This window comes from Morchella sextelata, assembly GCF_020137385.1.
Source record: "Morchella sextelata strain SCLS chromosome Unknown scls_10, whole genome shotgun sequence".
In the NCBI taxonomy this organism is placed as follows: Eukaryota; Fungi; Ascomycota; class Pezizomycetes; order Pezizales; family Morchellaceae; genus Morchella; species Morchella sextelata.
In genome coordinates this window covers 489472-510775 of record NW_025408625.1, presented here as the reverse complement: position 1 = coordinate 510775, position 21304 = coordinate 489472, and the positions used below count along the sequence as shown (strand labels likewise).

The 21304-nt window shown below is 44.9% G+C and overlaps 4 protein-coding genes across 4 annotated transcripts; all 4 read right to left on the bottom strand.

Annotated features, from left to right (window-relative positions):
* Positions 1–305: 305 nt before the first annotated feature.
* On the bottom strand, positions 306–5345 carry H6S33_001111 (uncharacterized protein; the record flags this gene model as incomplete). The annotated part of the gene is made up of 7 exons (XM_044832453.1): positions 306–525; positions 581–918; positions 978–1311; positions 1367–1617; positions 1685–4314; positions 4370–4529; positions 4587–5345. The coding sequence occupies 7 exons, from the start codon at positions 5343–5345 to the stop codon at positions 306–308; spliced, it is 4692 nt and encodes a 1563-aa protein (XP_044694078.1).
* Positions 5346–8297: 2952 nt separating this feature from the next.
* On the bottom strand, positions 8298–9461 carry H6S33_001110 (uncharacterized protein; the record flags this gene model as incomplete). The annotated part of the gene is made up of 2 exons (XM_044832452.1): positions 8298–9283; positions 9362–9461. The coding sequence occupies 2 exons, from the start codon at positions 9459–9461 to the stop codon at positions 8298–8300; spliced, it is 1086 nt and encodes a 361-aa protein (XP_044694077.1).
* A 2071-nt stretch (positions 9462–11532) lies between these two features.
* H6S33_001109 (uncharacterized protein) lies at positions 11533–14379 on the bottom strand (the record flags this gene model as incomplete). Its single annotated transcript, XM_044832451.1, has 8 exons — positions 11533–11745; positions 11803–12041; positions 12111–12225; positions 12286–12439; positions 12495–12632; positions 12685–13300; positions 13355–13563; positions 13631–14379. 8 exons carry the CDS (start codon positions 14377–14379, stop codon positions 11533–11535), a joined length of 2433 nt encoding a protein of 810 aa, XP_044694076.1.
* A 606-nt stretch (positions 14380–14985) lies between these two features.
* Positions 14986–20631, bottom strand: H6S33_001108 (uncharacterized protein; the record flags this gene model as incomplete). The annotated part of the gene is made up of 6 exons (XM_044832450.1): positions 14986–15492; positions 15546–16115; positions 16176–18632; positions 18695–19264; positions 19319–20176; positions 20233–20631. The coding sequence occupies 6 exons, from the start codon at positions 20629–20631 to the stop codon at positions 14986–14988; spliced, it is 5361 nt and encodes a 1786-aa protein (XP_044694075.1).
* Between the last annotated feature and the right edge of the window lie 673 nt (positions 20632–21304).

Genomic DNA, 21304 nt, shown 5'->3' with positions numbered 1-21304 from the left:
CCTTTTTACTCCAACCTACAGTTGCATTATCGCAATCTAGCTACTAACCAAATAACATGCTCAAATAACAACTATCAACTCTGCAAAAGAAAAAAAAAGGAAAAAAGGAAAAATGCAATTCCCAGATAAGATCTCCATCATTTATTGTACAAAATTACCATTAACTAATTAACAAGCAAGGAAAAAGAAACCGATCCGAAACAAATAGAAGGGCAACTAGTTTAACCGCAAAATCAAAATACAGCGACTAAATAAGCCAAAACAATAGGTACTAATGCCAGCTAGAAACTGTTCTGTTTAAACTTCTAAATTCCTCCCTTGGAATCGCAAGCAAATAAGCTAATGTGTTGATCACCGGAACCAGAGCATGCCACCATCATCCGGTGGGGGTGGAACGCAAGCCCTGTGACCGGACTTGAGCGGTTTTGATATAAAAAGCTACTGGAAGGCCTTATTGTCGAAAGGGGAGTCTCGAAGGTTGAGGCCCCCATATTCCATATCTTAACGTCGTGATAGGTCGACCCACTGTTATTCCACTTCATTAGCTTCTGTTCTCTCTTCGTTACAGCGTTATACATACGTTGCGATAACAGGAGCATGTTCATGCACACTCAAACTCCTCATTCCCTTAGTATGAGCCAAAAAGCTTTTGATTGGCGAATCCATCCTAATATCCCACAACTTAACCTCGCCAGTTGCGCTTCCACTGACAAGTTCTCTCATGCCTCCTCGTTGCATATGAACCTTTACAATCCAGGCATTGTGTTCTTTCCACCTCTTAACCATACTGTCTCTTGATGGCAGCCGGCGATCGTAAATCCGCAATGCTCCATCTCCGAAACCGGCCACGAAGATGTTGCCCGCAACTTGCTCGGATGTTAAACTGGTGATACACGACCCGGAGCGTGCAGGAATATCCTATATTCATATGACCATTAGTCATGCTTCTCTTGTATAGAAGCTCGAAGACAACTCACGCTCATACACATCTCCCTAGGCGCATCCCAAACCCTGATGACTTTTACGTCCCCCCCCACAAGCATTGTGCCTCTCCCTTGCTGCCATTCCGCGACCAGCCCTGAGCTTCGTCTTGACGGGAGCAAATCTGTAAGTGCTCTCCAACTAGACACCAGTTCCACATCCTTTGAGCTCTCATAGTTTCTATAAATTCGCACGACACCCTCGCCACTACCGGTCATCAATAGTGCAACGTCATCTTCGTTCAAAAATTTGATCTCAGTGATTTTTGTTCCAGGTGGGTTCCCATTTGAAAAGTAATTCGTCTTAACACCCTTATCCCAATCCCAGACCCTTTATCAACGTTAGCCATCTAGATAAATCTCGATTAGTAGTTCTGGGGACTCACGAAACACCATCTTTATCATCAACTGCCACCAGGTGACTTTCAAACTGATGAAACATCAACCTCATTGGTTGACTGACATTATTGAAGAACCCCTTGCCATGATCCCATCTTGAGCTTCCCGCCCGTTCCTTTTGCGGCTGTGTGTCAATTATTATTCTATCATTTCTAGTCCTTCGCCATAATCTCTGGTTGTAATCGACACTCCCCGGCTCATCAGCCTCATTGGGTTTCATTTGGGGTTCACGGAAGTACTATTGATAACAAATAACACATTAGATATATGAACTTCTTTTAATTTGTTCTGGAAATAATTCTTACCTCGATCGACCACTCCATAAATTGACTTTGGAGCGGAATTATTGGTTTTTCGCCGATATCTCTAGACTGGAAATTCCTGGGCGTTGGTTGTCTAGCAGAGTGGTAGGTCGAGCCCGAACTCAATGGGTCGTTGGCGTCTGGAGGGCGGTTCCATTCTGGACTTCTTTCTCCGACGCTTGATTTTGACCCTTTCGGCGTTGATGGTGCTGAGCCGCCATTTGACGTACTATCACCATTCGCGTACCCAAGTGCCAAGTTTTTCAAGCTCGCAGCAATGCTCGCAGATCTACGGAGTGAACCTAAAAAGTAGTTCTCGCGTTTATCAAGGCCTGGCGAGTCTGGCGGCTTATTGCTGTTGTCCTGTACATTGGCTGTAGGAAGTGTAAGACTGAAAGCTCTCAGACTAGCTCTCGAAATCTCATCAATGATTTCCTGCGTTGCGCTTCCAAGAGGGCTTTCCAGCAGTGCAAGATGAATGTAATCAACCACGATTCCGGCGGATTGCGCAACTTCTGGGAAGGGGTCCACTGAGAACATGAGTAGCGCTTGCCATACTGCCCCGAATATCGTTTCCTCTGAAATTCCAGATATGGAGTCTTTCTTTTTCGACAAAGCTCCATTAGCCCCTAACCCAGCCCCTCCCAAAGAACCCGGTCCTGATGCTACTCGGTTATGATGTCTCTCTCCCCCACCAGACTTTGCGCTAGTCGTTTCAGTTACTTTTGCAGAGTACATGCATTCCTTCTCCTGCATCATCTGTTCAAATGCAGCCACTAAAAATTTACTCTCGTTTCGCTTCACAAATGCACTCAAAAAAATAACCAGCTCTTTTCTGACCATGTTACTTCCATCAGCCGTCATGACCAACAACGCACCCGCCACAGTCTGTTCAATTTTAGCAACCTCTTCGCTCATCTCCGGGATCCCAAGGAAACTAGTAAGTGCGTATAATACTGCTGCCCTGACTTCCGGAACATTATCCGTTGCTAGTTCACAAAGTCTTAGATGCGCGCCCTCGCGGATCCCTTGCCATTTGGCATCAGGGAAATCAAACCAAAGCTGTGATAAGCAAAGGCAGGCCCATTGTCTTAAAAGTGGGTTATCATCTCCAAGATGTGCGAGGCATGCACTCATCACGTTCGGAGGCATGCATACTACTTGGCCCTGGTGGAAACCTCGACAGAACATGGCCAAGATAAAAGCGCACATAGCACGATGCTCGCTCGCGTTTCCAACCGGAATACCGGACGCAGGGCTGAGAATTTGGATGAAGTAGCTGTACCCATTATCTTTTAATAGGTCTGCCTGACAGGATGCGTCGACGGCCAAGATCCTAGCCCAAATGAAAACCATGACAGGCTTCAACTCTTGGGCAGCAGACTGGAGCAATTTCAAGACATAAGGAAAGATGCCTATGCTCAGTGCAAGATTTACAGCCCAGGGGCCCAAATCAAGGAATTTACTGAGCAAGATCAAGGCCCGGAGACGATGAACTTGACTTAGCAGTACTTGTAGTACTATGGGCAACTGATCTGGAGGCTTGCGGTCAACTGCACCTTGTGAAAGATACACCTCGAACGCCGTAAGTTGCTCTGTAAAGAACCCAGAATGTTGATATTCATACGGTGGACCGCCTTCAGCTGCATCGTTCAGAGCAGGAAGCTGTGCAAGCACCATTTCAACTGCCAAGTCCCATGACTGCCATAATGGGTGGTGGTGAGTGTCTGGTAACGAAGGGGAAGAAATAGGATGGCATTGATGCACCCTCATAATCCTTTGGCTTAGCAAGAAGTTTCTGAAAAGTGCTGCTACCATCAAGTCTTGTCTAAACAGCTTTTTGAAAAGCGGCCGGGGGAGAGTATTCCAAGCAATGGTATCAGTGATTGCTGTGAAGATCCAATTAAGCTCTCCAAGCGGTGTCCTTCGTTCCTGCAGCCTCCCCGGGATCTTCATTGCCATATCCACAGTCAACTTAGACGGGAACGGACTTCCAGGCAATGGGTTCGAAGGCAAAGGGTTTTGCAGTACGAAGAAACGAACTGCGATCTCAATAGGTGTTGTCAAACAACAGGTGAAGAGATCAGCTGGTAAATCCGGATTCATCGGCAATGTTTCCTTAGCTCCACAGGCTGCAAGTTGTATGCAGTCACTATACGAGGGCGTCGTTATTGCGCTTGGATCCTTTGCTCTAAGTTCTGCATTCTCCTGCTCATGCTTTTCGATAAATCTATTAAAGTTCGTAACAATGTTCCCGGCATCGCTGCAGTCATAGACGAACAGACTTGGAGCACCAAGCCAGCTCTGAAGATCATATAACGAGATTGGAATATATTGGGTGAAATTTTTGTTGAAAACCCATATTTCTCCACTGGATGTCGGTTTGGGCACTCCGTGACCATTGTAATGAAAGAGAATACGCTCATCTTTCGCATTCCGCCGCAGAGAGCAGCAGAATTTCTTCGTGTCTTCGACGAACGGGTCTAAATGCTGTTTATACCTGGTCCGAATGCTCAAGGTTTCATATTGCTGCTGCAAATTCTTGCCAATCTTTTCCAGTGGCTTCGCCGTGGGATGAAGAGTTGTATCGACCCAGCATTCAAGCTTTGCGCAGGGATTTGTCTTAACGACATCTTGCCGGGGAATTAGCTAATTTTTCAATTGATTGCCTAAAGGGATGGTTCATACCGGGTGGATCAACGCCGATGTTCAAACATAATACCAAAGCAGCCGAAACAGTCTTCAGTCGATCGCGCATTCGCCATTCCTGCAAAGGAAATGTTTGGTTGTCCTCTTTCGGCTTGCCTCCAGTCTCGTGGCGCTTGTCGGTATAATACATATAAAAAACCTGTCGCCTCGAAAATTTAGACGCGGAACCAAATCAAAATGTGAAGCAGAAACCAACCTGCTCTAAAACCGCCAGATATGCCTCTGAGTTGTATTCGTCCTCGAATCCATGTCTCATTCCCTCATATTCATGATCCACGATCTCTTCGCTTGGACTCTCGTTCTCCGAATTCTCCGGCGATCCATGGAGAGTGGCGGGGGTAAGGACTCCAGATCTTGGAGTTTGTGGAGTTCGTGCTCTTCTTCTTCGAGAACTTGACCTACTGTTTGAGCGCGTGTTCGGAGCGATTAATGTGTTCCCCGAAAGGGTCTGCCGAAGGAGCTCTGCTGAAGACTCGTGTGCGGGGGCAACAGACGAAGCGGTCGAGGAGGACGAATTCTGGCGTGATATTGCAGTTGTGGGGTGCGAGGGACCATTTGTAGGATATGGTTGCTGGTGGTGTTGCTGCTGGTTGTGGTGTTGTCCGTTCACTCTGCCATTCTCCCTATCCCCATTTACGTGACTGGGCACGTCGCCACTGTTTATCATCATGTAACTGTGCGAGGAAGTACCGTTTACACCGTGACCACTACCGTTCATGGTGGTGTTAGTCGTGGTGTTCGAAGCTTGAATGGGGTTGGGGGTGAGGTGCTGCTGCACGAGCGGATTGGGAGAAGTGGGATGCGGCTGTGGCTGTTGTTGGTGATGATCTCCGCCGGTCAGCATACGAATATTCCGCTGGAGCGGTGATGTGGGTGGTGGTATGAGCGGGTTAAGGGTGCTCTGATTCTCAGGACGATGTTGAACTGGACGAGTGGAGAAGGAGACAGCCGTCATCATCAATTCATGTGTTAAGGTTAAGTGTATTTCTTTTTAACTACTGCCCGGGTCCACTTTAGATGGAAGGTCGGCCTGAAGGTATTATTCTTTATTCCTTGAGTATTCGTTTCCTTATTCCTGGGTTTGGTCCACTTTCGAACGACTCGCTTTTAGCTGGCCAGTGTATTATGGATACTTGGGTGGATAACAGAATGAGAGGCTGAGATGCAGATAGTTATAGCCGAAGGTGAAGTACACAAAAGGGATCAGATAAACGTGTCTTCCGACGCCTTCCTTGATCACTCTTTACAGTTAACCTTGAAATCTTACTTAGGGTTCGCGACGTCGTCAGCCGCTGGCATTTCACTAACGACAAAGATCCTTCGGATCCGAGGAGCTGCCTGGGAGTAGTTATCAAATGCGGGATGCGATAAGGAAGAAGGAAGAAAGATTCTCAAGTTACAACGAAAATGTTTGATGACGACGCAGCTGATCACTGCTTTTACTAAGCCTGAGATTCGTTTCCATGTATCCCTACATGTATGTGCCATGAGGCTCTTTTCTCCCACCATCGTGATTACCTACTCTATCAGAAGTATCCCCAGACTCCCATATTAGGTAAAAATAACCTGACAGACTACATCATAATAATCTAGAAGACTTTCGATTCATCTGTATCTTCTTCTGCCGACCTATAATTATTCTCGGGATCATAACCAATCACTCGGCCGTTAACTTAGTAACCAGCTCATGGACCTGGAGACGATCGGCTGCGTCAAGTTAATAAACTAACATTCTCTATGAATGGCTTACGATAACTGTACCGATGTCCTGTCCTTTGACGAATAAGTTGGGCTTGTCTCTGATAGCGCCGAGGTTTGTGAGTTTGGAGTTACAGATCGCTTCATATACACCCTACTATCAGTACCTGTTTCACCCATAATCATTCAGGTCACCATAACACCTCTCTTCAGATACCCTGACGACAACGTTTTAGGGATAATCACCAGCGATCAAAGACATACTTCACTTAGCTATTAGCAAATATATATATACGGAACTACATGCGGTAATAAAACAAAAAAATTTGAACTCTAGGGGCGCCAACAAGAAGCCACCTATTAAGGTTTTGCTTGAAACATTATCTACTTGCGATAATATCGAATAGAGTATTTAAGTTATGTGCTTAGCTGTGCCACATAGCGCTCAACATATCCGCAGGGATGGTTAAGTACTCCAGATGGGTACATACATGTACCTACAGAGCCGAAAGTCCCATAAATAAGAATCGAATTAGCGAAATTTTAAAGGGTACGATCTACATTTTTCGTCCCCATATAGGGCTCGAGTCCAACTATATATGGATATACTATAAACTTAATTATCACAGATTCAAATGAGTAGGTATAGACTGCATTTATCAAGACATAATTCATCCCCGAAGTACTCATGATAAGTACATGGTGAATCCTCGATCGAGAACATCGCTACTATGTGAACCCACTTATTTAAACAACCGAGTAAACCTAGAGCGAACTCCCATACCCCTAGATCATGGACTTTGTAAACAAGAGTTATCGGTTGCTATTAAGACCAAACTCAATATTTAGGATAGCTTCGCACGCGGTTTGTAGATGTGGGTATATTTTATGAAGATCAAAAAGTCTTCATTTAACTCAGTAAGTATATAAGACTCGGTTACTTGATCGAAGATAGTAGAAGAGCGAGGTTTTATATACTTGTACATACCCATACAAGATCTAGAGGTTTCATATTTGTAAGATTACCAACTAGAATCGCTTTCGTTCAGGGATTTGATCAATGCAATTCAAGAACATTCCGCGCGGATGAATACCAAAGGAAGGAAACAGATTGTCCCTTCTTATAATTACTGAAAGGCTTGAAAATGGTTGTTACAGTATGTTACTATATTCACTATCATTATGCATATCCACAGCTCTCCTACTAGAAGGTTCTGGTATGGACTATTAATTGCCGTCGCATTCAGCTAAACAGCACCCTCTATTTGCGAAATTCTTCTCATCCTGGCCTTTTATATTATAGGAAATAATCATTGGCATAGTCGACAGTAAAACCTTCCAGCATGGCCACATAGTGATAACCAGCCAAAAATCAATAGCGAATGAGGATTTGGAAGCGAGTGATGTGCTATGATCGCAACTACACACCCCATCAATTATGTATTTACATACTCGCGCGTTAATTAAAAGGTCGGAGTTTTGTGTGGGGGATTTGGTTGCAACGACTTCCGACCTTTTAATTAACGAGCGAGGCAATGAGATTTTAGGCCATGAAAACGAATTTATGCGCCAACACCCGTTCTGGGTATCGACATGTTAATTGTTGTAAACTCCTCAGTAAGGAAAAGAGAAAAACAACGCCAGTATACTGATAGAATCCATAACTACATCATGTACTTTACATTTGCACAAAACTGTTGAAAGAGAAAATTACAACGTTATTCCCATACCCAATCCTGATAACTCTAAAATCAAAAGGTATTAAAAAAAAAACTCCATTAAAATGCCGCACAATCATTTACTATCGCCTTAGTTTCCTGTACCTCCTCTGAATTCACCACCTTTCTCTTCTTCCAGTCCCGACTCGCTCCCGACCACCTGTTCTCCTCGGTGTCATCCCTCCATCCCAAGCTAGTGATCTCGAAGGTGTACTTGGCACAGGGGTTCCGGGCATGAGTTGCTGTGATAATTGCTGGTCATATATTTGCTGTTGTAGTTCACGATCCCAGCGTGAAGTCATAGGTGTCGGTGGTACTCCATTAGGGTACGCTCCATATGCCGAAGGAAATGGCTGTGTCGGATGATAGTTTGGCATATGATCAACCGCCTTGGCCCGGTAGAACCCGAATGCTGTATTTGATATAAACAAGGCCCCGAAGATCACGAGGAGGCAAAAAAGCTGCATATTACAGTCAATATCCAATCATTATCATAATATCCACGGGGAAACATGATTCACCATAGTTTTGTAACTGATTCCTTCAACAAATCCATCCACGATCCCGGCAAATGTCTCTGCGCTTACTCGTGCTCTCCCGACCATTGTCGGATCCCTGTTCATGCATCTTTCCCATGCACTACATACTTTCTCCATAGCTGGTACTCTCATTCCTGGCGCGCAGCGATTCTCAATGTAGTCTCTGCTGCATTGACTGATCTCCATTAAGATTTCAGAGGAGTACTCCTCCACCTTTACATCGACGTCTGCCCGGATAGTAAGATAGAAACAAAACACGGCGTAAAGGACCAGTAGTAGTAATGAGAGATTGAAGAATAGCTGAAGGTAATGTGACACAATTAGCGGCAGGTCACGATGGGTTGACACAAAAGAGGCCGCAGCAGATTCTGCTGTGCGGCGCCATGAAATGCGAGGTGGGGGCCGCCGGCAAGGTGAGCCGTCATCTTCATCTTCTTCCTCGTCGTCCTCATCCGATTCCTCTGAGTTTTCAACCTCCGTATCATCATATCCAGAGAGGGGCGTAAAATTTTGTGTTGAAACCTGCGTCTGCGGTCTCCGTCTACGTGCTTTGGTTACAGCGGCAAATAGCTGTCTTCGCGGCTCGCCCCTCTTGAGCTCTCCGCGACCAGTGCTTTGTGAGGGTGTAGTTGATGGTAGAACAGGCTTGCTAGTTATACTTTTAAGCTCCGACCGAGCGGTTTTTGGTTCAGGAGTTGGCGCCTCACTGTCTAAATCCGGGGACCGGGGGGTAGCTTCTGAGAATATATCAGAGTCCTTTGATGGTGTGTTCCACTTATTCTGCAATAGCTGAAAGCTTGGTGTTTGGAAAGCCGACTGCGTAGGTCGTGTTGAGTGTGGAGTCGTCGGATTTCCTGCAGTGAAACGGAAGGTCGCAGTAGCTGGGGGGGTATGGGGGGGGTTTATAGGGGAGTATGCGAAGATTGAACGGCTTGTTGCTAGATCTATGTCAGTACATACAATACGATACAGCATGGGAGAGGGAAAGCAAGAAAACAGGAGGGAAAGGGACTGACTTTTCTTTGCGTCATAGAAGGGTGACGCCGGACTGATATCAGGGGTCTGGTCATATTCAAAGTCCATAGGCGTTTCATTACCTCTGCTAAAGCCTGCCATGGTATAGAAGAGACGAGGTATATGGCTTGGTAGAAGAAATTGTTGGATAGGAAGGATGAATGGCTTGAGGCTTACGGGAGGGGTGTGGGGAGATGTTGACACAGTTCAAAGTGAGACGCGAGGAAAATTGTAAACATCCCATCGCGTTGTGGCGCTTTGCAGCTAATTATTAGCCTAACAACCGTTGATGCGGCTGAAAGGAGGCACCAACTAAAGGCATGTGGAATTGCCAATTCTGATATATATATATGTACATGTACTTTATGGATAGATGCATATATTTTTCGCATAAAAACCTATGGCACTACATATCTTAAATATCCGGGGGGGTAGATAGTAGAGAGGTTTTGTGTTGAAGCTACATGTATGCACCATACCCAGGCTCACCCAAAAGCTGGGTTGTTAAAGGCGCAGCTAAAGTACATGTACCTACATATACCTACATGTAAGCTCCTATGGTATGTAGCGATGTACCCAGGGTGTTGGAAAGTGATGCACATTTTGCCCAAATACCCCCAAATATCTACTCGTAATTTCATAGCGTTTGTGAACACAACTGGGTTGCATACCTGCAAAATCCTGCATGAGGCTCCAGATTTTGGTGTATGCAGACCCAGCTATGTTCACAAACGCTATGAAATTACGAGTATATTTTGGCACAACACAAAATACTCCCTAAATTCAGAATTCGGGTACAGAACGTCTCTGCTATGCCTGAGAATACATTGGCCAGTGTTTGAAAATAAAATATCCACTTTCAAGACAAAAAGTCGCTGTGAGGTAGCGAAAATATATACATAAGTAAAGAACCCAGAAAAACATTGATGACAGACATCTTTTTCATTCCTTCATCATCAAGAGAATCTACACACTCAAATTGACCTTGGTATACCCTAATGTGAAGATTTATTCTCTCATTGTTGAGATATCACCGAATGTGCATCATTTTCCGACACCCTGAGTACATAACAGCTAGCCTCCGGGGTATGTACTGTCTAGGGTACATACATGTATGTAAATACGATGGGACAGCGGGTACGAACTTAGCCCTTCCCTTTGAACAAGTTCATTCTTTATTTATATCCCTATACCTGTATTGATAAGTGCTTACCCAATTAACCCGATAGAGCCCTCTTCGATTACACTCCAGTTATCCCTAAGCCGTCAGGCCGGATCCCAATCGTGTTACTCAAGCCCAATACGGAAGTCGTGATATAAAAAACTATGATGCATAAGTAGCTCCTCACGGTTTTACAGTACTAGTTCTTATCGTCAAAACTGTGATAGCTTCATCATAGACACTCCTCTGCGATTGGGCTTGAGTAACACGATTGGGATCCGGCCTGACGGTTTAAGGGATATGTAATTATGGTCTACCAAGTTATTCATAAAAATGATCAACTTGAAAAGTGGATCCATGTCCATAGCATGGTTTCCCTATATCTTTTTGGGATCGAGTGATAATATATGAATATATGTACTATATGCTATCATCTATACATGGGTACCTAGCAGCTCACAATAGTCTAAAAACTCCACAGCCACTCCCTTTTTAAAATTTAAAAGATAAAAGCAGCCCAAACCGCCGAGAATAATTTTTGTTTAAAAAACAACGAGCAGCTGTAATAAGAGATTTACGTGACCTCCAATATGGTTTGCACGACCATCATAGGCTATAGCCAGTAATATAGAACCAAAATACAGCTGCAGCAGTCTCTCGCTATAAGGATATTATTTATAAGGATAGGATCACCCGGTCCTGTCAACCCTTTTAACTATTAATCCTGAACCTTCTATAGCAATAATTCTGATAATACAGAATTTCGGTCCGGACGTATCGACCCAGAATCTCAATATTGCATTTGAAACCTATTAACCACATTATATACATGCAGCTAAGTTCAACTTGACTTGTAAAAAAGAGAAACTCGGCCGAACACCGGCCTAGTTGCACCCTAAATTGTTCTATAGAGCCTAATAAAAAACGTCATTCGCGAATATGATGCAAATGAAGAGAAGGGAAAAACAAACTGCACCCCACGCACACGTATTACCACGCTAAACCCCCACCCTACCTAGTAGTGATACGATGAATGAAAGGATGCTTCAGCGCCTCAGCTGGTGTACACCTCTTTTCTGGATTCAGGTTCAAACAGCGGTCCAACAGGTCAATAAAAAGGTTCAGATCTCTGCTTTCTGCATCTGTCATACCTGAAGCAGCAGACAGCAGCCTGGGCCGGAGTTCGCGAGTTGGTTTATTAAAGTTCATAGTTTTAATAATGTCCTGATAAAAGGGAGGGTTAGAAGGTTTCTTAGAGAAGCGGACTATTCTGTCGCTCACCTTTCCAGTGATTTTGTCTTTCTCGATACTCCTAAAATTCAACATATCGTCGAAATGTAGCATTGTAAATTGCCCCTTTCGTAAAAGCTTATGCGGAAACTTTCCTCGACACTCCATTATTGAGCGGAGCATCTGATTATTTGTACGGCCAGTAAAGAGAATCTTGCCAGTGAAGAGCTCGTAGAGAGTGCAGCCTATAGACCACATATCAATGGCATAATCGTAGGGAATACCCAGAACTGCAAGGTATTTAGCAATTTATGGAATAATGGATTTTTTTTTTTTTTGGGGGGGGGGAGGTGACCCACTAATTTCGGGGGCCCTGTAGAATCGACTGACAAGGTAAGGAGTAATGTCATTTTCTGACGCATCAGAGGCCGATCCTAAATCACAGATTTTCAAACTGCTACAGTTTTCGTTTGCCTAAGAAGTTAAACGCGGTTAATGGGATGTTGCAGGTATGTTATGGAAAATTGAGCTTACCAAAACATTGTCAGGCTTCAGATCAGCGTGCAAGATGTTGCACTTGCGCATGAGTGACAAACCAAGGAACATTTGTTGAGCATATGACCGTACTGCTGCTAGACTAATACCCTCATTTCGGCCATACTTCTTCAATACCTCTCTGAGATTGATGCTATAACATCATTAGTGATCGACCTGAAGCCAAGCAAACTAAGTGGTGGACATACCTCAAATTTTCAAAAACAATACAAAGATGGCCCTTGTGTTCGAAATATCGTTCTAACCTGATGAGATGTTTTTTATCCTCGGGATCTGCAGCACACAGCTTCTTTAATATTTCGATTTCCTTCATGCCGGCTTTTTTCCTGTAGATATTGTCAGTAATGTCCTCAAAGTGTTTCAAGATTAAATCATTACATTGTTTCGTTGTTTCGGATGATCTTGATGGCTACCTGTTTATTCGTGGTTTGGTCAAGCGCCCTAACAACCCCCGAGAACATACCCCTTCCCAAGTTTGTCTGCACATGATATCGACCATCAAGTAGTTCCGTAGGGATAACACGGTAATATCCATCTGGATCATCCCAATTGTCCAGTAAACTAGCATCTAGTTGCTTCGCCGCGGGAATAACCGGGACTGCCTTGGCAGTTTCAGGTTCTTTCTTAGTAGACTTTGGTAATGGGTCCGCAAACATATCATCATCATCACCTTCTGCAAACATATCAAAATCATCGTCATCTGCTTTCCCTCCTGGTTTTTGCTCTTCCTGCTCCGAAGCATTCTCAGGGAGAAGAACATCCTTGACTGTGGTCTTAGTTTCATCATAGGAACCGGAAGAAACTTCCTTTATGTGTCTGTGTTCTTGACCTCTTTTTGCATCCTCTTGCATGTCTATGGTAGGATCATAGTCGGCTGCCGAGGGGCTATCAATATCAATAGGGGAGTGCAGGGCAGGGTTATCTATAGGTGCTGCGATACCGTCTTTAGAAATGGTAAAATCGCCTGGCGTATGTTCTCGTGATGACGGCGTTGCTGCTATATATAAGTAACCACATAAATCAGGTGAAAACTGGCAATTGATCTCACCAGGTGTAGCGCTACCCTCTGCTGGAGAATTGGGTGTCGAATCAAGACCCAATGCCGAAACAAGCAATGGTGTAGCTTGTCCCCTATATTTAGCTTTAATGGCCTCTCTCTTCTTTCGCCGTTCTTCAATTAAGCTAGCTTCATCAACCGGTTCCTCAATTTCAATTTCTTCAAAATCTCGTTTGAGTACACCGCTCTTTTCAGCGTTCCTATAACAACAAAAGGTCAATTTCGCAATTGTATGGGTCTAGTTTCTGACGGGGTGAAAAAACAAACCTTCCGTTTGTCGTCTTCTGAGCTCCCGAGAACGACGACGTCCTATCTGACACTTTGCTCCGGTTTTCAGCATCTCGTTTTGAAGGGTCGGATAAATCTCCCTGTTCGCTCACTGATTGTTCACGGGAGATCCTATGACTGCCGTTGTGCTTTACTATATCCCTTTCGTGGTACCTATTGCCATTCTCACGTCTGTTATCATCATAATGACCCCGACGACCACCTCTACCATCACCTCTCGGTCCTCGCGGCGGGGAACGACTCTGTGTACGTGACCGCTTTGATTCACGATTCTGATATCGCTCGTCCGGGCTGTCATAGGGCACCTTATTAAATTCCCGAGGGTCCGACCGATCTATATCTGCATACGAAACTCTCGAGCGACGTCCATAATTGGGATCATTGCCGGCTTCGTAGTGCACACGATGTTGGCGTGGGTCTGGGCCACGGTCGCCCCTACTATCGCCTCTCCTGCGTTTTTCGCCTCGGGGGTAGTCGTCACTGCGATAGTGGTAGTCACGGGAATCATGATCGCGGGGATCTTGACGATCACGACGGTCATGGCGAGACGAGGAGGATCGCGCATCGTCGCTGTGGTTGGAAACGACAGGCGATCTCGAGCCTCTATTATTTCTATTGGAAATACGGTCAACGCTGGGGCCAGAGACCGAAGGCAGCGATGGAGGTGCCTTCTCTACTTCTGTTTCGAATATTTCCCCCTCCTCATCGAAGGATTCACTTGATGTCATGATGCTTCGAAAGTATAGAAGAAATTTCTTCTTTACTTCTACTTCTCCGTCAGGTCCTAAAAGCTAATGAAGCTTTGGATTGAGAAGTACAGATATTAGCCTCGCGTTTCAAACTCAAAAATTCGGCCTTTAATAGAAGCCCAACCGAAGGTTTGTAACTGTTGCTTCAAAGTTTCGAGGCGGTCGTGGCGGGTGACTGAATGGGTGCTTTGATTGTATACGAGTTGTGATGAGTGTGTGAGAGATTGATAAGGGAAGTGGGGGGTGTAAGCTGTGTAAAAAAGTTCTAAAGCGGGCAAGTCTAGTAAGACTAAAAAAGAAGATAATCCTCGAACGGGTGTGAGATGATGATGAACTGGCAATGCAGAAGATATGAATGGGAGGACGAGCTGGTTGGCCGGTTGTTGTTAGGGATGACTAGAATTACGCTAACGCGTACAATATGTCATTAATAGTTAGAAGCTTAACATGTCATTATTACAATACATCAAGCGGGATGGCGGTGTAATTGTAGTTGTGATATCGAAACTAATATTAAACCCCTAAAAACAAGACTTTTATATGCTTATGTTACAGTTACGCCTTCCACCTGATAAATGATACCCCTTATTCTGCCTTCCCTTTCTTAGAGTCAACGTACTCCTTCGCCTTCCTTGTGACATCCTCTACACTCTTTTCATCGCCAGCCTTCTTTTCATATTCCATCCATTTCTTGAATAGCCCTCTGGCTTGACGTGCTGAGCACTTATCTTCTGCCAATGCCCTTCTGAATAACGCCCTGACGGTTTCCTTATTATCGTCGCTCTCACCTCCATACTTCATCTCAACATCCAGGAATACGTTCCACAGGTCGTTCTTCTTATTAAAAGTACCCAATAAGTTCTCAAAAAGTGTCCTTCCTCTTTCAGGATCACCATTCTTGAATTCGAGCTTGGCAAATTTGGTGATAAGATCCTTATGGTTGGACTGAGGAAGGGTTTGCATGGCGCGTTTGAGTAACTCTCTAGCCTCTTCTCTATTGCTATTTGTGAGGAGATAGTCGGCGTAGTTAACCCAGATTTTCGGATCTTGGGAGAATTTCTTGATTATGACTTTGAATAAATCACCAGCTTTCTGTAAAAAGATTAACCCCTCTTCAAATGTGATATCTTATTTTGATAACATACCTCAGTCTTTCCGCTCTGTATATAGATACTAGCCAGCCTTTCATGCACATCCTGAGAATCGTTGTATTGACAAGCCCTCTTGAATGTCTCTTGTAGGGTCTCATCATTTCCATACGCATTTTCCATGTTTAACATTGCAATCCAAACATTCAGCTTCTCCTTCTCTTCCCTGACATCAATAGTCTTTATCGCCCTCTCTGCAATTTCCCTTGCCTTCTCAATCTCACTGAGTTGCAACTGGAAAGCTAGGTACTGAATCCAAAGCACGGAATTGTTCGGGTCACCAAGAAGAATCCGTTCGTGGTCAGCGACAGACTGGGGTTCACGAGTTGCCATATCCCCAGTCATGTCTTCCTTAATTTTACTCTTCTTCCGCTTCTTTTTCTTCTGTTTATCTTGGTCACCGTCATTCTCCGATTCGGAGGCAGCGTCATGTTCCCGCTTATCGAGGATGCTGCCAGTCCAGTCGAAACCGCCAGCACTCAGTCCTTCGCCAACGGCGAGTACGGGTGCGTCTTCCATATCAACATCTCCGCCTTTATCTGATTCCTCAGCGTCACTGTCAAAATCCTATCGAATGTATTAGCACTGGAGAGTTGTAAAGATATCAATGAGTATGTGTATACATACCTTAACATCCTCAAGATTGATATCACCATCCTCATCACTGTCTTTCTCTCCGTCACTGTCCTCATCATCTAACTCAACCCCACCTTCTGAAGCATCGTCATCACTATCTTCATCCTCGAAAAAGCTCGCCTTCAACCCAAAGCTTACCCTTCCCTTCTGTACATCTACTTTTAGAATCTTCGCCTTCACGGGATCGCCCTCTGCATACAGCTTGCCAATATCTTCGACGACACCATCAGCGATCTGGGTTTTGTGACACAGACCACTGATATTTGCAGCGTTATCTAGTTGTATAAAGACCCCATAATCAACAACTCCTTTGATTCGTCCAGTAACAACTTGCCCAGCCTTCAATTCTGAGAGTTGAGTCTGCTTCTTGAGCTCGCCTGAGATAGCGGAAGGTCGCAAGCTCATCTGAACATGACCCAAAGTCTTCTCAACGGCGACGATTTTACCCTCAACAAGCTGGTCCACAGTGAACATCGATTTCCAGTCTTTCAAGAACGTATCTGCAAGGTCTGAGACCTTAACCCAGGCAGTAACGTTCCCACCAAGAGAAACGAATAGCCCCTTATCAGAAACATTTTTAACAAAACCTCTTCTAACATCCCCAACGTTGATGTTCGCGATGGTTTGAACTTCCGGGTCCTTAACTGTCAGAGTGGAAGATAGCACCCTTGATGGCCTTGCCGAAAGTGTAATCCGCTTGTTCGGCTTGTCTAAATCGAGCACACAAACGCGAATGATATCATTCTTGCGGAAGTTACTGACTTTGGCCTCGGAGAAGTCGTCTGCGATATCTGTGAGGTTTATTGGTCCAGAGGCAGACTCGCTAAGTTGAACGATGACCTGGCGGTCCGAAACCTTAGTGACCCGGGCCGGTACAACCATTCCTTTACTAAGCTGATCGTATGTTAAAGTGGAAGCGGATAAGGATCTCGCTGAGAGATTAAGTTTTTTGTGCTCGGTGTCTACGCTTAATACGCGGGCTTTGAGCGCAGAACCTATAGGGAAATTTTGGGGGAGATCATTAAGCTGCGAAACGTCTTCGGACAGATCGAGTCTTCTGATTCTACCACGAATGTCGGGCGAGATATTCACCCATACACACTCTTCAGCTATGTTGTTCACAAACACGACCCAGCTAGAACCTTGAGTGACTTGGTCGATCGTCAAGATGTCTAAACTCTCCTTCGCAACAACGCTTGGCTTCGCGGATAACTCAAAGATTGGTGTCTTTGTGTTGGATGTCTTATGTGTTATAGCTAGGAAACGATGATTGCGAGCATCATGAATACCGAGGATTTTAGCGGGAATCACGTCGCCCTTTTTGTAAGACTCGAGGGGACTCTTCTTATTTTTGATGCTTTCCCACGAATCGAAAATCTGAGAGACGTCGATACGGCCTTGAATATTGTCTGCAAGCCTGACATTAATCTGGGTCTGCTGCACAGATACGATAACCACTTTCGTGACAGTTCCGGGAGTGAAGTGGGTGAGAGAGGTCATCTTCTCATCTAGAGGGTTAATAGGCGTCACAAGGTTTGGATCCTTGGGCTCCTTGGACTCTCTGACTTCAAGTTCGCTTTCGGGTTTCAAAGAGAGGAAAAACCTCCTCTTCTCTTGGTTGACCCGTGTGACTTTCGCGGTTACTGACTGATCTTTGACGTATTTGAAGTCAGGTAGTGACTGCACTTCAGTCGGAAGATCCTTCTTGACAGCCAACCCGACTAGACCACCTGCAAACGCCACGAAAACCCCAGCGAGCGTGATGTTGTACACCCAGCCCTTCACACTCTTCCCTTCTTCAACATCCTCAAAAGAACTAAGGAGTTCTTTACTCTTCGCAGCCTTGACAAGACTCGGTTTCATACTCAATGTGATTAGCCTCCTCTTTTCATTCTTCGCCAAAACCACCAAATCACTTAGTGTTTGTCCTGCCCTCAACTTCTTGAAAGCATTTACGTTCTTTTGCCTACTCCCATCAGTCAATTGACTAACGATCAGTACCCCCTTCAATCCATCCTTGATCTCCACGATTAGATCATCGTCACTCTTCTCAACCACAGTCCCACTCACAAGACTTCCAGGTTCGAGTGCCTTCAGTGCCTCTTTTTGCTCCTCGCCGAATGAGTTGGGGTCTTTGCAAGATACCCTCATCTTTTTGCTTTCAGGATCGACAGAGAGAACATGTACGTTGACAGACTGCCCTACTCGAAAGTGTTCTTTCGGGTCTTGGATGTACGCCTCCGACATTTCAGAAACAGGAAGGTATGCAGAAACCCCGGCGTAGAATTGGACGATAGCGCCTTGGGCCATGATCTTGATAAGAGTACCTACAGAGCGGGTGCCAGGGGTAACGGACTCATAATCGGAGATAAGAGGAGCATCCGAGTTTACGAGTGTCTTCTTTAAGGTGAGGCGGAGCTGACGTTTCTCGGGATTTGTAGAAAGCACCTACATGGGTCCCGTGGTTAGCCTTTAGATTATCTAAATATAAACGGATTAATCTAACATACCCTACATCGAACCTCAACTCCTTCCCTGAACTTCTTCTCTGGGTTCTTCAGTTTCACATCACTTAAGTGATCTTCCGAGACAAACCCGCTGATTCCGTCCGCAATATTCACTGTAACCCCACCTCTTTCAAGGACTTTTTGGATTTTGCCCTTCACTGTCTCCCCAATCTTGATATCTTCAATCCTCAAGAAAGGCTGCTCTAAGACCCTCTTTTCCGTAGATAGTAGATATATCCCATCCATAGCGTTAAACCCAACAACTCTTGCTTCGTGAATTGTTTCCAGTTTGTATGGGCCACTATCTTTGCTCAAATCGTCAATCTTTGTTTCCGATGATACTCGTGAGATGTGAACAAAACCCGGAATTCCCGGAATGCCAGTTTCTAAAAACAAACCAACTTTAGGCTTTACATCGATGATCTTTGCTGTAGGGAGAATGGTTGCGATAGGGAGAGTGGTCGAAAGGTCTTTTTCGGCGGGAGGAGTGAACGCGAGAATATGGGGGAGAACTGAAATGGCGACCTTCTGGGGGTCGGAACTGGGGAAGGTGATAGTTACTCGTGCTTTGATCTATTTGTATTAGTAAATGAAGTAAAAACCGTAGACTTAAAAAAGGCTTGATACCTTTTCTCCAATCTTGAACCGCTCGCTGAGCTCTTCCGGTTTCCATCCTGCAATATGGAAATAGTCAATAGTGGCATCAAGCATGCCCATTATCTTGCCAACAAGACCACCCTTCTTTCCAACTTCGGTAACAAGGACTTCGACGCCTGTTCCGGGGAGAAAGGCATTGATTGTTGGCGCCTGGCTGACCCACCAGGTACCCTTGCCCCCGGCAATTTTTCCTTTCTTGCTAGGCTTCTGTTCAAGATCCGCAGAGAGCTTTATAATCTTTCCATTAGATCCAATTCCAGTGACTGTACAGAGCAAAACTTGTCCCTGGGTAGCCTTAGCCATTGTAAAGTCATGACCAAGCTCTTTTTTTGCTAAAAATCCTTTGATACCCTCACTAATGCCAAGTTCCATAACTAATCCGTGGTCTTCAACACTGGAAATTGAGGCCTGAACTGTGCAGCCTACTACCAAATCGCTAGGTGTGAGTCCGGAATTAGCGAGCGATGGATCGAGGGAAAGTTCAATGCGTCGTTTGGTTTTGTTCTGATCGCCGGAAGAGCCGGCTTTCGTGGCGACATCTTCGATAGAATGAACGACGTAGGTGCGAAGATATTGGCCAACACGAAACATTGCGTTGAGATCGAAGGCATCTTTCTCATCTTTGGACTGAGATCCCTTCTCTTCTTGCTCCTCTTCGCTGGCCTCGTCTTCAGACTCATCAATAAGGGATTCAATTTTTTTAGTGAATGTCTCTGAAATCGAAGTGAGTGGGACGAAGCCAGTAAGATTATTTGGCAATGCTATCGCTAAATCCGTAGCATTGATTTTCGAAATGCATCCGAGGATTAGCATTCCGGAGGCCAATCTCTGCCGTCACAGAAACCTTTTAGTCAAACCCCAATTATTTTCGCGTTAGAACTTACCTTGAAACTCAATCCCTCTGGATACGGGCCTTTGTCCTCTTTTTTTTGATCTTCCTTCTTCTCCTTCTTTTCTTCTCTTGACCTTTTTGGTTTCTTCTTACCCTTCTTCAGCGCTATCCCGCCATCCCCACCACTGGTTTTTCCAGCACCCCCGGACTCAAATAAAACGTCTCTGGCCGCCTCATTTGAGATCTGCTTAAATTCCAAAGGTGTCAATGCACTCGCGCCGCCTCTTGGAAATGAACCCTCGTCATCTTTCACAGACCGTAGCGTTGAAGGCGCTGTGGGTGCTGCGGGAGCTGTTGTCGCGGTGGATTCGGATTTCTTAACATGAGGTTTTTTTGCGGGGTTTGATTCGGCGCCATCTTGAGGACGCTTTCGTTTCTTTTCGGGCGCCATTGGTGATTTCTTCTTTGGGTGGTCGCAAATTTACTTCTTTGCGAATTGAGGTTTTCCACCGTGGTGTTGCGTGGGAAACTACATGTACGTTGGAAATTTTTTTGAGTGCTGCCCTCACTCGGAAGAAGCCTAGCGCGCCAAGGCCCCACTCACTGGTGAACCCTAGACCCTAGATTTTACTAGCAGCGCCAGATGCTAATCGGCCTTACTTTACATGTGAAGTACAGTACCTGTAGGTACACGTACCTAGCTCTTTAATTAAGCCCAGATACGTATATGTATGTCACCATAAAAAAGCCTAGATATAGAGTACTACAATACATATAAGTACATGTAGACTACCCCAAAAGAAGGTGTATTCAACCAGAATACCACAAGACTGCGGTATTGGTGCGGTATTAGTAGGATCCCGGTCGCCATTTGACTCGGACGTTTTATACACGTGCACGCGTACACAATCCCGTACTTCTATTAAATCCCCTTTGATGGTACGCATAATGCAGTTAAAGAACAAATACATACATGTAGGTACTACATGGCCGACAAAATAAGTAGTACTTACAACGATGATAATTCGTAAAAGGCGCTACCTCAAACTGACAATGTCTTTATCACTTTTATTTTTAGTTATTTTATTTTTAGTTATTTTAGAGTTAATGAGACTAAAGCGATT